The sequence below is a fragment of the Schistosoma mansoni genome (assembly GCF_000237925.1).
Source record: "Schistosoma mansoni, WGS project CABG00000000 data, supercontig 0013, strain Puerto Rico, whole genome shotgun sequence".
Lineage (NCBI taxonomy): Eukaryota > Metazoa > Platyhelminthes > Trematoda > Strigeidida > Schistosomatidae > Schistosoma > Schistosoma mansoni.
The window spans coordinates 1,272,015-1,296,400 of NW_017386025.1; the positions used below are offsets into that span (position 1 = coordinate 1,272,015).

Genomic DNA, 24,386 nt, shown 5'->3' on the forward strand with positions numbered 1-24,386 from the left:
CTTCAACATATGCCATTTCAGTCGAAGGTCAATACTCACAATAAAAACAATCGCAATGATAAGATACATTTATGAGACTCTCTTTTTAGCTCAGTTCTTCGCAATACGACTATTTTGAAAACACTAGCCTACAAGCAATTTATGTTTGATAAACATAACAGAAAAGGTAACAAAACTAAGATTTATCAGATTGAAAAAAAAGATTTTGTGTCCCATAGGTCAATCCAATTTGTCAACAGTATGTTGTCATATAACTGTGTGGATGTTGTGATGAGACTGGTTTACAGATTGATGGAAATTATTTTCAATTGATGTAAATGGGAAAAATGGGAACTACTTAAAAGCGAAGTTTACTCTGAGATGCAATCAGCACATACTCAGAAATAATTATGGGTATTTATTTATATTGGTCATAAATATCAATCATCTATTATAATTGGTATTTCACCCATTCTTGAACTCTTATTTTAAAAAAAGAAACTGTATTCCGACAGAGGAACTGAAATCAGACGTAGAGGTAACTTCAAAGATACTCAACATTCTCTTCAGTAAGATTCGGGATGAAGAACTAGTACCAACAGACTGGAAAGACGGACTTCTGATTAAAATACCAAAGAAAGATCTCAGCAAGTGTGATAACTACAGGAGCACCACTCTTCTCTCAATACCAGGAAAAGTCTCCAACAGGATGTTGTCAAACAGAATGAAGGACTCCGTAGACGCCCAACTTCGAAACCAACAGGCTGAGTTCCGTAAGGATCGATCATGTACAGATCGAATCACAACTCTACGGGTCATTGTGGGACAATCAATTGAATGGAACTCATCACTCTACATCAACTTCATTGACTAAGAGAAAGCATTTGATAGCGGGGACAGGACAACACTATGGAGGCTTCTTCGAAAATACGGCGTACCTACCTGAAAAGATAGTCAATATCACACGGAATTCCTATGATGGATTAAAATGCCAAATCATTCATGGAGGACAACTTACTGACTCATTCGAGGTAAAGACCGGTGTCAGGCAAGGTTGCTTACTCTCACCCTTTCTCTTTCTCCTGGTGATCGACTGGATTATGAAGACGTCAACATCTGAGGGTGTGGAAGCACGGGATACAATGGACAGCTAGGATCGAGCTGGATGATTTAGACTCCGCGGATGATCTGGCTCTTCTATCTCACACGCAACAACAAATGCAGGAGAAGACGACCGGTGTAGTATTAGCCTCAGCAGCAGTAGGTCTCAATATAAAAAAAGGAAAACCAAGATCCTCCGACACAACACAACATGCATCAATCGAATTACACTTGATGGAGAAGGTTCGGAGGATGTGAAAACCTTTACATATCTGGGTAGCATCATTGATGAACACAGTAGATCTGATGCAGATGTGAAGGCGTGGATTGGCAAAGCAAGAGCAGCATATTTACAACTGAAGAACATCTGGAACTCAAAACAAATTTCAACCAACACCAAGATCAAAATTTTCAATACGAATGTCATGACAGTTCTACTGTATGGGGTGGAAACTTGGAGAACTACGAAAGCCATCATGCAGAAGATACAGGTGTTTGTTAACAGTTGTCTACGCAAAATACTTCGGATCCGTTGGCCAGACACTATCAGCAACAACCTACTGTGGGAGAGAAGAAATTAGATTTCAGTGGAGGAAGAAATCAGGAAGAAGCGGTGGAAGTGGATAGGACACACATTGAGGTAAGCACCCAACTACGTCACAAGGCAAGCCCTCACATGGAATCCTGAAGGTCAAAGGAGAAGAGGAAGACCAAAGAACACATTACGCCGAGAAATAGAGACAGACATGAGAAGAATGAGCAAAAGTTGGATAGAATTATAAAGAAAGGCCCAGGACAGTGTGGGTAGGAGAATAGTGGTCAGCGACCGGTGCTCCATCTGGGGTAACAGGCGTGAATAAGTAGGTAAATAACTGGTCTACCTCAGACAACCACCGAAATGTTTCGCCATTGTATGGGACTCTCTAACAGTGTTCACCCACGAACCCGCTGCTGGAGATTGGACACAGGATTTTCGGTGGGACGGTTAACGTTTAACCTCTAGATCCCTGTGCAGCGATCAAGAGGTCAAGCATTCATGAACTTTCGTTTTTTTCTCTGAACTATCAACAAAATGAAATGTCGATAGTATCTGGTTAGTAATCAGATTACTATTTACTATATTATTAATGTGTTATATTTCGTTTATAAACAGCTACTGTCATTGAACGAATCTTTGTGAAGATGATCAAAATTTCCTAAGTAATGAAATCTTTTCAACTTTTTACATACGAATGCAGACATTTTGTTTACTAATTGTTTGTTTGAGAGTTAGTAGAGACGACTTATTGAACCTTGACGTGAGACATGATTATCAGTAAAATGCACTGAATACAAAAAATTAACTAAAGGACAATGTGGAGAAATAATAAGGGAACAATGAAAGCACTGAAACATATGTCAGATAATAGTTTAAACCAATTAGATATAAAATACTTCTGGGATATCACTAAATTAAACATTAAAAACTATATGTCATGGATGTTTCCCAATGTTACCCATTGGGGACTCACGAACTCCAACACTCATGTTAAACGCATTATTTTTAGGCCACTGAATTGAGATCCAGTAAGTTTTATTTTTGATCTCAATCAATTTTAAGATATTGACAAGTCATCATCTTTGATTTTCAGTGAATCTTTAGCTGAATTCACTTTGTACTAACTGAATAGTCTACACAAATCTGCAATATTTGTATTTTTACCAAAAGATTTACTACATAGAGCACTTAATTAGTTTCGAATAGATAATACTTTATAATAACACTTACCTTCATCCAGGTCCCCTCGAGCAGCAGCTTCTAAAAATATTAAACTTTGAGGAAACTTTACAGCTCGACTAGAGTTATAATGTCTTCTGTCATTTAATGGAGATAATCCTTTCTTTTGTAATTTCTCTGATTCTTTCTGCATTTTTTTATCATAAATTTGCCATTCTTTTAATTGATTTGCACGTTCTTTACGTGCATTTTTAATGCGTTTCATATCAGGTACACGTATACCAGGTAAGTCAATATCATCTGCAATATTTATTGTCACATTTTCAATTGATCCATTTAAATTATCCATCATGTTTTAATTTACTCAAAGGATTTATCTTAAAAATGTGAGGAGAAATTCCCAAAATTTCAATCCCGATCTTTACAATAATTTGTTTTTTTACGTAACTAATTTGTATATCTGCAATGAAAATTAAAAGAAAAAAATTTTTTCAAATAAAATTATTTTTCATAGTTGAGATCATGATTCAATTGAAGCTAGACCACCAAGGAAAACCTGGAAGCACTGGATGGCCGTTTTGTCCCATTATGTGACTCTTCAGCAGTGCGCATCCACGATCTCACCTTGCGAGACTCAAACCCAGGACCTATCAGTTTCACGCCAAAGCACTTGACCGATAGACCACTGATCCGGTCGGCATCCAACGGTGTTATTGCCTAACTTCAACCAATCCACAAAATTGAGCGAAACATCCACCATTGTCTTCAGTGAGTTACTATCTCACAAAAGATCTGGTTGAACTCCACTGGTAACTGCTTCTCACTAGAACTCCAGGAAATACCTTTTGAAGCCAGTCACTAGTGAGCATATTTTGATTATTATCAGAAGGAGTTTTTTGTGAAAATACTGAAATCTCCTCAAAAACTCCTTCTGATAAGATTATTTTTCAAAGATAATAATGATAATTTCACTATCAGCTTTTTATCAAATGCTGTTGACAGATTTGTATTTATCAATCTGATCAGTTCCTTTGACCGTTTTTAAGTCAACAGTACACTGAAATAGTACTCATTTTATATAATAAATAAATAACTTTATGGTAACCGTTACATATATAAGAACTAAATATAACGCTTTTTAAAGGAATTTATTACAACAAAATATGTTACTTGAACGAATTATTTGACGAAAATTGAGCGCCAAATATATACTAGTCATTATTTGTTTAAAATCATACTTCTTCCGTTATGACGTCCTGACAAGTTTACTGAATGAAACATTGGAATTATTTAAATTCCAAACACTGAGATTATTTCAAATATAATTTTCACAAATAATGTCTTCTGTATCCTCGGTGCTCAAATTCTGTCAAACTATTCGTTTAACTATTGACGAATATTCATATAAAACATTAATTAACTCAATATTGTTTCAATGATATATGGTACTACGTCATACCCTTAATCGTAAAATATGTTGCTGTTACGTAATCGGTTATGTTATACAAGTTGCTTTTACCATAACTTTTCTGCTCTTTCAACTTAACTGAGAATTTATTTTCTAAGCTTACTGTAATTCTTGAACTTTAGCATAAAGTCGTTATGTTAATTAATATGTTAAGAAGAATGCACAAATATAAACAGAAATTTTCACTTTGTGTTTAGATTCAGGTTCTTTGACTAATGAAGTAAAAAGGTGTCCATTTATTCAATTCAAAAGAAAAACCACAACATGTTATCCGGAATCAAAAAGAGAGAGAAAGAATTAAAAGATATGAAGCAAAAAAGATTGAAAATTTAAAAGAGAAAAAAACCGCTTTGAGTAGAATTACTCAGCTTTTTGTTTTTCTTGTGTTAGACACTCTATGTCAGTTGACCGGATATCATCAGCAAAAGCCTACTGTGGGAGAAAACAAACCAACTTCCAGTTGACCACCTCTGACGACCATCTTATCTCAACACAGTGCACGTAATGTCGAGTCACCTAGACTAGTGGCTACATCGCAACCTGGTCGGTGGCATACGATCTGCACTAAGAAATACTTGACACACATGACATTGATCACCCCCCCAGTGATCAATCACTTGTGATTACATATCAGTCCTAAAGGAGGTTGGCTAGTTCTTATCCAATTAGCGCTAGTCGATACGTGGAGAAGACTCTAGAATCTTCTCATTTAAAAACTATAAATATACTAACATATTTCTTACTTCCATTTACCCTTGTTATCCGGAATATAATTTCTTTCTTGTTTAACCGTGTTCTGATTTGGGGACTTGTCAAGGGAATTGATGTCCAAGAATACTAATCAATAACAATAGTTGGGTCGTGATAAGAAAAGTTATAACAACTATCTTAACACCAATTATTATAAATTAAAACATTATGTTAATTTAACGATACTTTTGGCTATTTTTTTGAATTCGTTTCATAACTTCAAAAGAATTGTAGACTAATTAACCGAAATTGGAAAACAACTATAATCATGATTCGAAATCTACTATAATATAATATAATGGGAAATATATATATTCTGCAAGAGATTTTCATGTTCTATTAAGATCGAAATTTGTCAGAAACTAATTTCAGTATCTTAGTATTGTTGATGATCAAGCTATTTTTTTAAACTTATGAATCTTATGACATTTATCTCAAGTTACTGATCTATACTGAACATTCAAATGGATTAAAATGTAGACAGGTTAACAAGAATTAATACATCGTTTGCTTAAGTTACTGACTGCTGATAAGTGCCATACAGACGAGTTCAATAATATTTACTTTAACTTTTTCAGTTGAGAAAAATCAATGGGCAATGAGTTCAAATGATGTATATGAAAATAAGTCACATTGATGAATATTGTATATTTATTCGTTCGGTATAATTCTTTTAATATATATATATATATATATATATATATATATATATATGTATAAAGAGAAAGGGAGAACAGGAAAGGGAGGGAATTTTGTATTTTCTCTGATGGGAAATATCACAGCAACAAGCAGGAAATGTGATTTTAATACCTATCTTTATTTAAAACAAACTATTATTTGCGGATTTCCATTTAATTCAACCATATATAAATATTTATATTTTGAAAAGGAGTTAAGGTCATGCTATCACTGTAATAAAGTCATTTTTCTGAGCTTCTGTAGTAAATTAAAAAAAAACAACTTGGAAAAGACGAAATAGTTGAAACTGTAACTTGATAGTTGACAAGGACAATTTAGTCAAAATGTGACGAGTGTTGAAAAACGTGTAAACGAGCTATAGCTTCTAGTGTAGTATTTACAGGATCAAAATTAAAACCTAGAATTTATAAATGTTAAAAATCACTCAATACAATACTCAAAATGGTCTATAATGAGATTTCAGAATGTTTTATTGTTTACTACATGTCAAAAATACTGAGATCCCTCGATAACTCTTTGATAAGTTCTTTAGAAGCCTGAAAAAAGATGAGAACACATCATTGAATTAGCATACAGCATGAAAACTCCTAGAATATTGATGGAATATCTGTCACGCTGTGATTTGGTGATTACTTATTAGATTACCAAATTTAGCATGGATCCACAAGTTTCTGAGGATCAATTTTTATTAATCAGCGTAAAAATACTATTGTTTTCTGTACAGAAATGCAATGTGAATTATGTGTTCTGTTCCTACTTTATGCTTTTTCTCTACTTTTAGAACTCCATTGTAAGAATAGTCATTATCAAGTGTTCGAGTAGCAGAAATATTTAAAGCAAGAGGAAATTTGTCGTTACAGTTGTTCAAACAGGTTAACACTTGATCATTCTCTAATATAAATATACAAATGAATAATCAATGAAATGAAACAGATGCTTTCCGAACTATGAAAAGTCTGCTCTTCTCTGTTACAGAATACTAATTATTATTACTGAATATTTGAAACAATCTAATGAATTTTTTGATTTAAAATTTTTATAGCTTAAGCGTATAGTTTAACTCACCACAATCAATTCTGCTTAATATCTATTAGATAATGAGATGATTGTTCATTATTTTACTTTACAACAATAAACTACATTTTCTGTATGTCTACAAAGACTTTGTTGTCAGTGAGCTTACCTAGTGATACCATTTATATATAAGGAGTATTATCGAGAAATTTTTTAAAATCATGTTTTCTCGTTAATCTCATCTAACAACCAACCAAGTAAACATTTACATAAAATAAAAAAAATCAGACAGGAAATAAGAAAATAACAACAGCACATAGAAGAGATAGAGGCAATTAGAAGAAGTGGGTAGTAGTATAGTATCGATAGAATAGAGTTGAAACTTTTTCAGATGGTAGACAAACTACATCAAATAAATATACTACTGATACTACTCACAGTAATAGGAACAGTGACAACAGTGATAGACAAATCGGTACTTGGAAATGTTCGACAATAATATTTTTATTTTAATAAAAGACAAAAAGAAATTATGATAATGTTGAAAATCATAATACCAAAAACAATTATAAATGATGAATTAACCTTCTACTTCATCTGATGATTGAAGAAATAAATCAATTATCAAGTTATCTATTAGGCTTGTTTTAAATAAAGTTAGATTATTGAAGATAGTACATTTAGTCGTAGCAACCACATTCGCGCGAATATATATATATATATATATATATATATATATATATATACGGTGTATGTAACCTGAATAGATCAGTGAATTACTTTATACACAACATTCACCGATAAAGTTGTTATCATTAAAATTAAAACATTGATCCACAGTTGAATGAATGAAACTATCTTTATTCAAGCATAATAAGTGTCCTAATCTGACCTAAACTATCAAAGGGATAATAATGATCAAAACTATTTTTTTTAATTGCTCATTCAATTATAAGGTTAGCCTATAATTCATGGTATATGTATATTTAAATGATTGTGGTAAAGGATTAATAAAGTATCAAATTATGAATAAATTTTATTTGATTTTATAAATAAATGGAACTTCTCTAACACATATGTAATGACTATTTTTCTTCCGAATTACGTCTTTAGTACATGAGATGATATTATATTGTCATTTGTCTACGTTAAAAATGTCCATATCATTCATGTCAGATTACAGTGAAAGCAGAAAACTGAAGTGTCAGTGACTTTTTTCCTGACCAATAAACATCTAAAACTTATGAAACAAACTATCTTTATTGATTAAGTTTAATTCTCTAACATAATAACGGTGAAATCAATGAGTTTATAACAAAGTTGAAAGCGTGAGTCAATTGAAGCTAGACCACCATGGAAAACCTGGAAGCACTGGAAGGCCGTTTCGTCCTATTGTGGAACTCCTCAGCAGTGAGCATCCACGACCTAGCCTCGCGAGATTGACTCACGCTTTCAACTATGAAAATACTAAATCTCCACAAAAACCCTTTCTGATTTTATAACAGTCTTTTAACAATTGAAAGGTATTAGAAAATAAACATTTATCTCCTGCTAATTATTTCTTTTTAATAAGCGCTAATGATAATCATTTATCTCTTGATATCAAGTTCGCTTAATTATAAAATTCTAAACTAGATTTAGCTTGCATAGCACCAGGTAGAAAGACAGTACATTATAGGCTATGTTAGTATAAATAAAAAAATATTTCAGAATTATTATGTAATACTTAAGACTAAGTGACTTATAAGGTCAGAAGTCAATAAATGGGATATGAATTATAGATTCCTAATGACATTATGAATGTGCGAATTCGTAAAACATTTCTAGTAATTAAAAAAAAACAACTAATTTTACTGTTTCATAACCGTCTAACTGATTATATCTATGCACCTATTGTTGTGAACAGAACACGTGTGGGGACAATCTAATGTATTTGACAGGAATATTACAGACTATCTTACTAAAATCTGACAACCATACAGTAAATAATTAATTTGCAAAATAACAATCAATTGTCTCAATCTTAACTGTTCTTTCTGCAAATATCAATCCATCTCTGATTTCATTGTTTATGCATTTTCATACCATATGCGTTCCGTTCCGGTTCATTCCTTATCAATCTTCTAATGAAATACATTCTATGCCTGACTATCATCATATACTACTTATGTTGATATAAGTAACCCACACCACACTATGACTTATAATGCTTTCTTGAATATTTTCCTCATGGCTTAATAAATACTATATATATATATATATACGTAGGCGTTCGTGTATTTCATATAAAAACATCGGTTTATTTACACAAAATCAATTAATTTGTTTACTTAAGTCATCCCTTTGATTAATGCAACCTCCTAAGTCATAATGCTAATCGCTAATGTGATTAACGCACGTATTTTATCAAACAATAGGCAATAAATAATCCAAATGGATTTGAATTATCCCAAATGTTAAGTAATTAAACATGATATATATATATATATATATATATATATATCAACTATGTAGCTGATAAGGATATTGTATGCCTGATAAGTTGATCTAATAACTGGTCATACGAAAAGGAACTCAAATATCATATCATATTACAAAGCAAACAAATTTTATAGATACGATATTGAACAGACTATAAGGTGAAAAGTCTTATGAAATAGGATATGAAATTTATATATCATTGATAAATGAAATTTTTTCGAAATAATGTAATCTGAGTTTTAATGGATTATGCAACTCAATCATTGCTATTCATTTAATTTTCATTTCAACTTCAAGTGATTAGTATTGGTCAGGTTAGTTGTTTTACTGAAAAAATTTACTCCAGCTATACTACGAATTTAGATAAAATATGATCAATTTAACGATGCGTTTGCGTTTGCCAAGAAAGAGATTAGTCTTCCTAAAGAAATGATATGTCCAACTACGAAGTGTTTGACAAAATAAGATTCTGATGCGAGGATTTGTGATGGTTAGGTTAGTTTATAGATATTCGTTGAGCATTAACCGCTGTATGGGTACCACTTCAAGCCAGATAGTATTAGATGGCATTTTCGCTCTACTTTAGGACATTTCAACAATATGTGCTGATGATTCCACCGAGTGATATGGAAACATTCCTGGGGTTCAAAAGTTAGGTCGAAAATGGCATGGTTATGTCGGGAGTGAAATAATCGTCCTCATTGAAAGAAATGTATATCACTGAACACTAACTAAGCCGGCTAGTGATAAAAATTCATGATACGATGGAGGGTATTCACATCATTCATCAGCCCATTAACTTTTCTTTTTTAATCTGAAAGGAAACAATAACTGTTGTTGTGTTATGCGTAAACAATATGCTCTCGCCTTTGAATACAATTCGAGAGATCTAAGCACAGAAACACACACACACGAACAATTAATTTCAAATCTTTTTTTGGATAATATGTATCTCTTAATGTAGAAATAAAAACTTTGTCTATTCATTTGCATTTATCAATGAAAAGAGAAAGAAAAACAAATCTATACAGGACTGTAAAACTGACCTTAATTTAATTATTATGATTAAAACTAGTGTACTTCTACCCCACATTTAGTGAATAAATTAATTTCTTCTCAAGCATAACAAGATTCATTGAATAATTCAATAGAATTAAGAAAAAAAACTTAGGTACATAGTCAACAATTTCATTGTTAAATGACTTTAAATGGGGTAATAGTTTAAGAAGATGAATTCTTGTGCATTATATTCATTATTCATAGTGAACATATATACATATATGTATCTTTTGGGAAACCAAATTTCACTTTCAGAGCATCAGTTTTTCCGTACTTAAAACGTTTCTCATACATAATCTGTAAGTCACAAGCATTAATTACGGTCAATCTACTTTAATTTAGTCAGCAAGATAATGTCTCACATCAATATAAAGGAAGTATGATTTAAAATTCAATAGATGATCCTCTATGCAAATACTAATCCATGTTTATTTTCTAATGCTTTTCACTAGTACTTCCAATAGAAATGTTTCGAAACGATAAGTCATTTCAGTCATTGATAATGAATTTAATATATTTTTGAAAGAATTATCAGTCAAGACATTAATTAGTAGCTTATTACTATGTCACTCTAAGATATCATTATTACACAGTAGTCATATTGATGCCATGTATAATAACCACACGGTACATTGGTTAAACGTTTAAACCACCAATTTTCAAAAAATGCATTTATTACCATAATATCTGGTGTTCTAAATTTTTCTAAATGATTGATTGTTTGTCAGCAGGGAAATGATAGACAACTGTCATAGAATTCAAACATTAATTATATTCTGTAATAAAACGAGATGTCCTGAAAGCAAGATTATTCGTAATTACTTAAGAATTAGTTGAAGTTAAAATTGGTTGAGGTTAGACATTAACACTATGGAATGCCGGCTCAGTGGTCTATCGGTCAAGTGCTCTGGCGCGAGACTGGTAGGTCCTAGGTTCGAATCTCGCGAGTGCGGGATCGTGGATGCGCACTGCTGAGGAGTCCCACAATTGGACGAGACGGCCGTTCAGTGCTTCCAGGTTTTCCATCGTGGTCTAGCTTCAATTGACTTATGATCTCAACTATATAAAACTTAAGAATACATATGAATCACAGCTAATCACCATATAGAACGTTTTTAGTCAATTGTCAAACTAAATGCTTCTAAAACGTGAATTTTATCGTAATCTTGCATATTGTATTGCCTAGAACTATAAGGTGTAATAAAAAGTAGTAGTATCTTAGTGAACGAGAACACAAGTGGGGACAATTGAATGTATTCGTACACAAAATTACAGAACATCTTAGTAAAATCTGAGAATAATATATTAAATGACTAATTTGCAAAATATCAACCAATTGTCTCAAACTCGACTGTTCCTTCATTTCCATACCAATCGCTTTCTTTTCCCATTCTTTTCGTCTCAAACTTCTGCAGCCAGACATTCTATTCTTGACTAGCGTTATTTACTACTTGTATCGATATAAGTAGCACACATCACAGTAGGATATAAGGGGAGTCAATTTTAATATTTTGATGATTTCAATTGTTTCTGTTAAAACTTCATAAAATAACCAATAAAAATATTTATGATTTGATTCAATTGTTACTAATTTATTATTTTTCTGTTTTATTCAATTGTTAGAATCGTAAACTGTTATAATCTGTTTACATATTTATGATTATGACAGGTTTAATTAACCGGTAATAATAAAAATGAAGTTGTAATCTACACAAATAATAAACTATGATTAAATTTATTTTTTAGGTTAAATGTTAATTTGTTTTCATTAAATCGATTATTATTTTCTTAGAAAATTTGCTTCAAATAATAATTTAATACTATACTCCGCCGGTAATTCCTCCGGGGGCTACTGTCGGTCCCAAGCCCGAATAAAGGAGGAGGATTGGGTATGGGGTTAACAACCCCATCCCGTAGAAAGCCAACTCGCAAAAAAAACTCTAACCAGAAAAAAATTATTCAAACCATTTAAACTCTGCCCTGAGAGTTGAAGGAATAATTATGACGCCTCATGATGACAGCCGAGTTCCTTCGGAAGTCATGAGGCCGATGCACCTTATAACAGCCAGAGAAACAATTTTTATAGGTACATAGAACGTTCGGACAATGTGGGAGACCGAAAGAATCTTCCAAATTGCTGCACTATGATTATATATTTTTATATTTTATTAATATACTATTGAATTTGTCAACTAGCGATTAAAATTTAATCATCATTTGTATTTATTTTAATCAAATAAGTTTTTTTTACTTTGTTGTAGAAAAATCACTTTTGAACCTATCTAAAGTTTTCTTTTAACAAAATAACTATATTTTAATGTTTTCTATAGTCAGATTAATTTAAAATGAAGAAATCATATTCATCTTATTAGACTATCGAGTAAATATCAGTGGGACGATAGATATTAGTTGGTATGTTACTTACTGTAACAGTGGGTTCTTTAAGTTTAGGCTGTCCAGATTACAGTCTACAACTTAAGGTTAAAGCTTCTTAATGATCACTTTTTATTTATTTATTTCAACGCGTAAACGTTGGTACAGGGAGGCACTAAATATGTATGTGCCATGCTTCGTCATTCGATTTGTGTGAGGGCTGGAATAGTACCCGAGAGCCCAAACCAAAGCAGGTGATCTTAATAGGCCACTCCACGAGCCTTTGACCTAGAGGTTTAATCCACAAGACAGTAGAGCAACGATAGGAGATACAGTCTCATGGTAATCAGTGACTAACAATAGGTCGATACTCAATTTGTTCCCTCAGGATCCTGGAGCCCATGTACACCATTGTTTTGGAATAAGAGTTTTTCAACTCCCCTAGACGAATCCCCCATATCCACCAACCCGGTTAAAACGTCAGACCTTTGCTTTTCGTCCTCTCAATTCGGTAAACAATATGCCGCCTCGAGAAGACAGTGAGTAGGGCCTCTCTGTCAGTGACTGTATACGCGTGGCCACATGAAAATATTTCGAGAGGGAGGGCGGACTCTCCTCACCTTCGACCGTATCAAGGTGTTTGGGAGGCTATTAAACAAAATATACAATATTGTTGAGCAACCTAGCTGAGTAACTACGTTGCTAACTTATTTGACAGAACTTGACTGAAGTCTAGATAGTATTATCATGCCTACTGTCTAATAATCGAATAATGTAAACTGTATTTTGTATTAGTAGAGCTGATACACTGATGATGAAACTCCGTAAAATACTACTTAAGCAAGTAATCATGACAACATATCTTTCCGAAAAATGTACTACTACTAATAGATCAATATGATAGAAATATACTTCTCATAAAATTTTTAAACCATTTTCTTAGTAAAACATTGAATCTTGTACAGAATTCTTAACCATTTATTGATTCATATATCACAATACCTGTTTAATATAATGAATATATTATACATCATCAATTTGAGAAATCAATATAATAGATCATATCTATCATATGATTCTTAATAAAAAAAAATGACAAATATTTATATTATTTAATAACGATCATAAGTTTAATTAATTGAATAATTAGTGAACTAAGTGTGAAAACAAATAAATCAATATAGTGAAAAAAGATTTTATAGTTATCAATAATTACAGCTTATCTAAATAATTTCGGGGGTTTTTTTTTAGTTTATATGACAGGCTGGTCTTAGTAGAACAAGCATTGAAAACCACAAAGTGCTGATTGGCTGTTTAATTTCAGTATGAAACTTTGTAACTGTTCAGTTCAGTTAGGTTCATGGATGTTTACTTTTGATGAGTCCTACACTGTAACGAAATAGCTATCCGCTGCTCACTAGTTTTCAACAAATACCTAAGTAAGGTTAGTCAGTGATGTGCACAATGAAATTCAGCGATATTGACGAACCCCCCTACATTAATAATTTGAGTTTTGCAAAAATCAATAATTAAACATTGAACATTGAAGAAGATATAAAATTGAATATTCCTATTGATCAATATACAAAATTTGGGTGAACATTACAAAAAAGACAAAGCAATTTACAATACATTATAAGATAACTCCAACTTCAAAATCTACAATTATAAACTAACTAATAGTATATTTCAATAGCCGATATATATTGACACTTATGAAATTATCAGAAGGGGGTTTTTGTGGAGATTTTAGTAATTGTATATAGCTGAGATCATGAGTCAATTGAAGCTAAACCACCATGGACAACCTGGAAGCACCGTAAGGTCGTTTCGTCCTATTGTGGGACTCCTCTGCAGTGCGCATCCACGATCCCGCCTCGCGAGATTCAAACCCAGGAAATTGTTTCCATCGAATTACTCAGCATTATTACATTGATACAGATGGATCTTATAAATATTGATTAAATGTATCATTTATGAATTTGTAAGATAAAGTAAAAAGTAATAAAAACATGAATTATGATCAATAGAATAAAATAAAATAAAAGTTTGGATAGAAAAATAGATCACAGTTTAATTTACTAGTTGATCTAAGCTAGACCATCATTGAAACCTGGAAGTACTGGCAGGTTTGCTTTGCCCTAGTATGAGACGACTCAGCAGTACACATCCAGGTTTTCAATGGTGGTTTAACTTTTAGATCGACTCGTGAATTCAACTGTTAAAAGATTAATATCAATCAAGATAAAAATCTAAATACAGATTGAATTTTAAAGCGTACAGCTTATGTTCAAAGTTATTTCTGTAACTTGTTGGCCAAGTTTACTGAAAATATAACTTTTTCTTTATAGATAAAAACAAGTCACATAGAAGAATACTAGGTCATCAATTAAATGTATAATATTTAACATTAGAATGGTTTTTGTGGATATTATAGTAATTTCAATAGTTGCGATCATAAGTCAATTGAAGCTAGACCACCATGAAAAATCTGGTAGCACTGGACGGCCGTTTTGTTCTAGTATGGGACTCCTCAGCAGCGCGCATTCCCGATCCCGTCTCGCAAGATTCGAACCCGAAACCAATCAGTCTCGCGCGCGAGCGCTTAACCCATAGAACACTGAGCCAGCCGGCATCCAACGGTGTTAATGTCTAACTTCAACGAATCCACAAATAATAATATTTAGTCAGAATGAAACCAACATATTTCTCATTTAATAATTCATTGAGATGTATGTAGATATGACGTCATTGTTGTGAAATAACAAAATTAGCCATTATATAACAAAACTGCTATGGTTTCATTGTTCCGAAGAAACTTATAAGATTGTTGTTATTTCTCTCTCATTTTGAGTGTATATACATAAACATATTGTAAAATTAAGAACCTGAAGTTGGTCTTACAAACAAGAGATAGTTTAATAAGAACTTCATAAACCTAAATAATAGGAATCCATCACAATTTATATAGATTTATCCTTACAAAAATCTTTACTTAACACTGTAGTTACTAAAGTATCAAAAGTCAACCAACAATTTAAAAGAAATGAAATACAATGATGTTCTAAAAAAAACAGGATCCTCATTAGTCTATCACGTAATATCTAAAACTAGATCCCATATACCAACGAAATTTGATATATTTACTAAACGATCATACTGTAGTTAACGAGAACATTAGTGAAGACAACCAAACGCATTTTAATACAGCATTACGGAATATCTGAGGACCATACAGTAAATACTTCATTCATTATAGGCGGCCTGCTTGAATATCTGGGCTACCTGTTCTTACTATCTAGATAATTCAACTAGTTATCTAATTTTGTTTGTTCTAATACATCATTATGGCTATTAATCGTATAACCTATTCAGTTTCAAAAGGCCCAATCAGATATATCGTGGTTGCTGGCAATATGCAGCGAAAAGAATGTACATTATTTAGATGTCGATTGATTGGACTGCTAAATTCTAACTGGCGATTACTCAATATTTGTCATCAGGATTGACGAAGAAGTAAGAAATGGAAACTTGTTGAAATACATTGTGCTGAGAATTCTATATTATGCCAAAAATATAATATAAAATCAAGCCAATGATAATAAATAAATAAATAAAAATAAATAAAAAATATACATCAATTGCCTCAGACTTTGTTGTTCCTTTGTCTCCATACCAGTCACCCTCTGTTCTAGCTGTTTTCTCTTCGATTTTCTCAACCTTCTGCCTCTACACATTTCACTTTCGATGGATTATACATACTATTTATATCTGTCGACGTCAGAAGCACACACCACAATACGATCAATGAAAATTATCAAATGAAACATTTTAAACAGTATATATGATGTAATAATTTTTTAAGAAAAAAGCGCGAAAAATATAAACTATCGTTTTTAAATCTTATTCAATATATTTTACTGAAATCAAAATGAGTTAACTTAAATGTATCAGAGTTAATTTGGAAACTAAATATCCTTTTTTTGAATATTCAAATTTATGAAGTAACTTAAAGCCTATGAAAGAAAACATTATAATTACTTGTTTATCTAACTGAATCACAAACAGTCATTTAACTGCTTTAGGCGTTAACTAAGTATACATTTAAAAAGTTTAGCGCATTGATTGATTAATCTCTAGGTATAAATATTAAAATGATTATTTGTGAATATGAAACTTAAAAAGACTGATTAAACATTATTGATTATTTTTCTAAAATTTTGTTCAGTAAGTTAAAGTATGAATCAGAAATCAATAAATCAATAATGTTATATTTGGGTTTATGAGCGATACTAAATAAATTTAGTTCATTAGATACTAGCTAAATATTATATCTTTACTAGCTGTTGAGTACTAGACAAATGTTAAACAGTAGTGTGTATTCAAAGATTACTTTGTGTATTAGTCAACATCTATGGTATATGGTTAAATCCTTATTCAGTAATCAGTAAATGACGTATCGTATGATGATTTAACGTAGTACTCAGTATCTATATAAAACAAGCATATCAAAGTTCAAATTGGCATACTTTGACGTATTATTCCACTGAGTATCATGTTCAGAACTCGTCTCACTTATTATGTTTTGGGCAGCCGGGAAGTGTCATTAGCCCACATAAATAAGAGTGTAATTTAAGTTTAGGTAGATGAACTTGTATTTCTTTAATTCTTTATGTAGTGAGTTATCAGAATAATGCGAATACCAACTGAAGGCAAGCAAACTAATAACTACCTAGAAGCGATACAACTCATTTACCAAGCGCAAGTTAATGCAGTCAACTTTTACTTACATATTTTAAGTAAAGACTAGTGATAGTGATAAATATTAAGTAGTCGTCAAGAAGAAGAAACATGTAACCTAGTAAGTTAGTTATGTTTGCTAGTTATGACAGCTGATCTATCGATACTGTAACTTATAAACGTACTTTAAATTACTGATCAACTATTATTAATAACTAAGGTCCGATGTACGTTCAATTTTAAAGAAACTGATGCAACCAACCACAGGACCCAATATTACAGTCATTGACTTAACTATTGAGTTACTGTGACTATCGAATACAATTCGGCTGTACAAACTGATATATGCGCTAGTAAACTAAAATTTACGAGAATCAATGCGAACTCTAACAGTGACCTTGAATGCGGATCAAAAAGATAACAACTGTGATAAATCACCATCACAGTTCAGCTTTATATAAAAAAAGATTACTGGATCGGCTTTTAATGATAAATTAAAGATAATTACATTTTTTAAAATGATATTTTTGGCTTATTATTTGTCTAGGTAATAAAGGCTAGATATTTTTTTTTAGTAAATAAACGAGAATCTCACCACTAACCTAATTAACTATGTGAGTCGATTTTCCGAAAACTTTGAACTAAAAAAGTGTAACATCTTTCCCCAGGTATCATCATACAATTTCACATAGTTAGTAACTGTGTAAATAATTAATAAAAAATCTATGGCCTATCTACTTAAAAATAAAAACTCAACAAAGACAATTTACATTCAGGATGTCATTCAATAAGAGATTTGGTTAATAGTTACATTTCATAGTTGAGATCATGAATCAATTGAAGCTAGACTATCATAGGAAACCTGGAATTAGTGGATGGCTGTTTCGTCCCATTATGGGACTTTTCAGCAGTGTGCATCCACGATCCCGCCTTGCGAGATTCGATTTTAGTATAACAGTTTAGTGTAACAAAATAAAAGTTCTAAAAATGTGAAAATTTATTTTTTTTTTAGTTTATATTCTTTTCATTTCAGTTTTTCAGAAGATTCTATGACTAAACTATTTTTTTTTAAAAGGATGATAATTCTCTTATTCTTTTTGTCACAAACAAATAGTTCATTTTTTATTTGTATTTATATTATAATTAAACTAGTATCATACAAAGAAAATTGTTAATTTCTACAAATAAACATTTAGTAATCAAATGAACTGTTGTACAATATTGATCTAAATAGATAAAATTTATTTATTTTCTTTCTTCAAACAGTTTCCAAATTTCATCAATAAATAAATGAAGTGAAATGAAAAAAACATTAAAACATTTTTAATTATAAATTCAATTGGTATTGTTTGTTTGAATCTTCCCATTGATGTTTAGGACTGCAATTGATCAGTCTCTTATTAGCCATATGTGCATACTGTGTGTATCGCCTCCATATAGGCTGAATTCAGAAGCATTATAAGCAAAGACGGATAGTGGCTAGCAGTGGAATCCAGGACGTGCGTTTCGCCCTATTTGGGACTCGTCATCAGGATGTACCTGCATCTCAGAGTTGATGTTCACTCTGGGAGTCGAACCCAGTACCTTTCGTTTCAAATGCCATCACGTTATCTACTCAGCTAGGACGAAACGCTCATCCTGGATTCCACTGCTAGCCACTATCCATCTTTGCTTATAACATTTTTAATTTTCATATAATATTGATTTGGATTGGTTTTTATTAAAATTTTTTACAAATGTAAAATAGTGTTTTTCTATTGAGACTATTCAATAATATGAAATGCTTTAGTATTCCATTTCAAGATTTATCACTTTTCTATGCATGAAATCTTACAAGTCATCATTTTATTATGGTTTTTTATAGTTTAATCTCTTTATATTTTGAACTATTCATTCGAAAGTAAATGGTTACTGATATTTCATTAATACGATTTGAGGTATTAATCTTTTGATTTAACTATTCAGCTAATTATTTTATGAAAATATTTGAGAAATAATTAACAATAACCATGAAAGAAAAAAAAGGTAATAGACACGGGGATAAATACTTTATTCCGCTAAAAATGACGAAAATAAATCTAGAAAGAAAGAAATAATGGTAACAAATGCAGTAGAAAACTAAAAATTAAGAAGAAACGGTGGAAAGAATGCGGTAAACTTCAGGACTATAATGCACAAAGTTATACCGTATTATGATGTTTATTATGCATATTATGACAATCCAATCGAGCTATGCTAACTGGGAAACTTGTTATATATGGCCCATATCATGATAAAAGACCCTACTTGTAAGCAGTATTGACAAAAGTATTAAATTCCAGGTACCTGAAGTAATTTATACTGTTGACTGTCTCGATTTATCTCTGAAGTAAAATATCTGTCAGCACTTGTAGAACGTTTTTTTCATAAGTAAATGGATGGATTTGAATATGTCGACACTCAAACTAGGATACATCTTGCTGCTTGGAATCTCGCGAATAGTAAACAAATTTAAAATTATAGATAAATGATCACAATCTAAAAATGTGTATGGAGAACAGCTATAGTTGTCAGTTCAATGCTGATATCAGGCTCTGAACAGGAGATTGTAATATGTTTTGTGCGAGATAATTGACTACCTACTGTCTAAGGTGATCATCAGACAGTACAACACATTTTGTAACCTATAAAGTTTAATGATTATACTTGTAACGTAGTCTTACATAGATCAACTGTGATCCAATTAGTTGGTAGCACCATATTATATCACTTCAAAAAACATACTCAAAAGGTGCTCATTGTAAGTTAAAAACGAGTCTTGGCATTTTACTTAAACAAGTAGTAAATCTGCATTTGGAACTTCCTTTTAAATTTAAAATTTCAACACTGACATTACGTTTTAATACGGTGGAGAACATATTAGATTGTGAGTTATCACGAATTGACTAGACCTGAAAATATGGATAATCAGATGAGAACTCTATGTTTTAAAAGTAACGCGATATTTAAAGATCGTGGGTTCTAGTAAAGCTGTACATACAGACTACTGAAACATTCCATACCGTGGCAAATCAAATATCTAATGATCCTTGGTTTTCAATAATTGTCTATCTAAAGCTAGTTCATAATGTAAAATATTTTTTCAAAGTGAACAACCTCCACAGACCTGTTATCTCAATATTTCTATCATTATATAGATAGAGACATATGAACATAATTAATTAATTCAAATCATTTTTGGACAGTTATTTACTTAGAATACGCTACTGTTTTTTTATACATAGCCTAAGTGTTTTAATTAAAAGCTTTGCCAAAATATGAAGATGCATTCCATAAACAATGTTGTAATTTTATGGCATTTTTGTAATATGCATTTTTATAGATTAACAATAAGCACAATTATATCAAATATAATACACTAAAGGTCAAATCTTCAATGAGTTTTCATGTACATATTATAAGCTCAATACTTTTTTTTCAGGCGATCAATACCATCATAAACCTGAAGTATACACATGACATAAAAGGTGTACAATCTAAAGTAATTTTGCATATTAAATGAGCTTAACTCTTGTTTTTTACTATGTATGCCAGTATATAGAATAAAATCAGTCATATGAATACATAATTTAGACATAAACAATAACAACTGTTTATACAGGTAAGTAGTATTTGTGTAATTAATATTTTTATTGACGAAATTCTTGGTAAAACCAATTGAATTTCGGAATACATAACTGTCTATATTATAAAGTATTTTTGAAAGAAAAAATACATAAGGAGAGGGAGTGGTTGTTTAAATGAGGTTTGTTCACATGAAGCGTAATTCTCGGTGAATTAAAATTACCATTTATAAAATGATAAGATGACTAGAAACCAGTATACAATTTCATATAAACTGTGGATTTTGTAAGTCATTCGATAATTATCTACTTAAATTATAGGAGACCGGTTAACTAATATTAGTCAGACCTAAATGGCCGATGAACTAGACATTTATTGGAATAGTTAGTATTTAGACACATGCATATAGTGTTTATGAGTATATTTTGTGGAAGAAAATAGTTTAAAAACATCATATCCTACCGAATACAACCTGTGAATGAGGCTGGATCTACAGAACGCCAACTACTTAATCTGGGAGATCAAATCTTACTAAGAACAAAAACTTTCTCCTTTGAGATCTTATTCAGTTCGAATAGATGAATTTCAAAATATTGTAGAGACAGAGAGAGAAATAACAATGGTTCATAAATATATTAAGCTAGTAGACGTTAAAACAATAGTTTTAAAAGGCTGTTATACCTATGATAAGCTACTAAATATGTTGAAAATAAAAGTGTTTAGGTCAAAACATGTACATTGCTCTATGAACCACTAACATTCGAGTGGAAATATTTCAGTAATTTTATACTGTTCACCCTCCTTATACATTCTAGTAAGACAATGGTAGTAACCGTAACAGAATGATATAAGTTTACGAAATAAATAAATTTAGAATATTCTACTATGATTGTTATTAATGTTTTATTAAAACTGTATATGAGAGTGATTGTAAACAAGTAAATAGGCAATAAGTAAATACATGTTTTAATTTAATTCACTATATTCATGAAAAGTCTGAGAAAAAACTGATAGGTCCTGGGTTCGAATCCCGAGAGACGGGATCGTGGATGTGCACTGCTGAGGAGTCCCACAATAGGACGAAACGGCCGTCCAGTGCTTCCAGGTTTTCCATGGTGGTCAAGCTTCAATTGATTCATGATCTCAACTATTAAAATTACTATAATATCCGCAAAACCCCTTCTGATAATAATCAACATATGCTCACTAGTGACTGGCTTGAAGAGGCATTTCCTGGAGTTCTAGTGAGAAGCAGTGACCAGTGGAGTTTTCGATGGTGGTCTAGCTTCAATTGATTCATGATCTCAACTATTGAAATGATATATCTTAATGTGTTTTTGACTTCTCAATTATTTTTTCAAGACTTCTAACGATATTTCATATGATGAGTCCTTTTATTAGAGTGACGAAGTGGGGAATTCAATAACATTTTAAGATAATAAAAAAAGCAAAATGTTATTGTTATTGTTTAATTCACACACGATTTTTGAACTATATTATAACACTGATGAGGAAATGTATTAAATCACAATTATGGAAATTAAGTACACTCGGAATTTCATGAAAAACAAAACAAAACAATTAACTGTTTCATTATTAAGAACAGTTTGTATAATCGAAGTCGATAGATAAGTATACAAAGCAGTTTTATTTTGAAATTTCATAAGAACCGAAGAAATAAAGTTTCTTCAGTCCCAAAATGTGATATTTCATAAAATCTCTTTTATTTTAGCTTACCTTCAGTTATATGTTATATATATATTCCGACTACTTTTAATAAACTGGCTTGTTTGTCTAGGGAAATACTAAGACATTTCAGGATCGAAGTACTATGAAAATACCCATATTTTTATTTAAAACAAAGTGATATTGAAGAAAACACCGTATAGAAGATCGGTTTATATTTATGCCAATCCAAAATAACTTTTCAATCTAAAGCAAGAAGGAATTAACATGCAGGTAAAATAGCCCTCCATATTGAAGTAAAGTTTACTTGACTTCATTCCACTTTGCGTAGACAGAGGCAGAGTACTAACCTAAACAAAACCTGCTATTATTAAAATGAATGCGACCTTATCCCGAAGAAAACAATACTGTTAGAAACGCTCACTATAAAACAACAATTTTAACTATTAAAACTCTGACCTAGAAGTAGAAGAATCTTCATTTAGAAGAACTATGACGCCTCATCGTCAAAGCCGAGATTCTTCGGAAATCACGTGGCCGATATCCCTTCTAACAACCAGAGCAACAATTAATATAGGTGCGTGGAATATCCGGAAAGTGTAGGGAAACAGAAGGACCAATCAAATGGCTGTGGAGATGAAGAGATACAACTTGGCGGTTCTCGGAAACAATGAAACAAATTGAACCTAAGCTAAACACAAAAGATCAGCTTCGGGACAAATGCTATTGTACTCTAGTCATCAAAAAGATAATGCTTTGCACACAAAGGGAATTGCATTGACTCTGTCAAAAGAACGACGAAAAGCACTTATAGAATGGTGAGTTCGTGGATCCAAAATCATCAAAGCATTCTTCAGAGCAAAGAAGGATGGGATCAAAATGAACATTATCAAGTGTTATGTACCCACCAATGATCTCAGTAATGACGAAAAAGATTGGTTTTACGAGAGGCTGCAGTCGAACGTAGAGATGTGCACAGGAGTGGGCCTGGTCATCCTGATAGGAAACCTAAACGTAAAAGTCGGAATCGACAATAATGAATATGAATGTCATGAGACGATATGAACTTTGAGAAAGGAAAGAGAATGGTGACAGATCTACAAATTTATGTGTTCTCGACAAAATAGTTATAGGCGGCACTATATTCTCACACAAACGCATACACAAGCTACATGGGTCTCATTGGATCACACCACGGAGAATCAGATAGATCATATTTCCATCACTAAGAATTTCAAAAGGTCAATGGAAGACGTGAGAACCAGGAGGGGAGCTGATATAGCTTCATGTCACCATTTGGTTGTGGCCAAGATGAAACTGAAACTAAAGAAACGCTGGACAGCTGAGGAAACAGCATTACAGAGGTTCAATATAACGTTCCTAAGAGATGACAATAAACTCAACGAATTCAAGGTAAATCTAAGCATCAGGTTCTAAATCTTACAGGATCTACTGAAAAAAGAAGAAACTACTATGGATGACAATCAGAATGGGATCAAAGAAGCACTAACTCCAAGGTGTCAGGAGGTTTTGGGCGGTAAAAAGCGTCATCATAAGGAATGGATCTCTATGAAAACCCTGGACAAGATTCAAGAAATTAAGAATAAGAAGACAGCAATTAATGACGGTCGAACAAGAGCAGAGTAAGTCAAGGAGCAGGCCGAATACACAGAAGCACACAAGCAAGTGGAGAAGAGCGTTAGAACTGACAAGCAG

The 24,386-nt window shown here is 31.9% G+C and overlaps 1 protein-coding gene across 1 annotated transcript in view; it reads right to left on the reverse strand.

Annotated features, from left to right (window-relative positions):
* Positions 1-24,386, reverse strand: part of Smp_058450 (protein phosphatase 1 regulatory inhibitor subunit 16a, putative) — a gene marked incomplete at its 3' end in the record, with an annotated part of 84,414 nt that overhangs the window by 56,352 nt on the left and 3,676 nt on the right. Inside the window, exon 2 of the mRNA XM_018790853.1 lies at positions 2,849-3,257. Coding sequence (XP_018645871.1) covers positions 2,849-3,149 — 301 coding nt within the window. The 5' untranslated portion in view covers positions 3,150-3,257. The remainder of the gene's footprint in view (positions 1-2,848; positions 3,258-24,386) is intronic.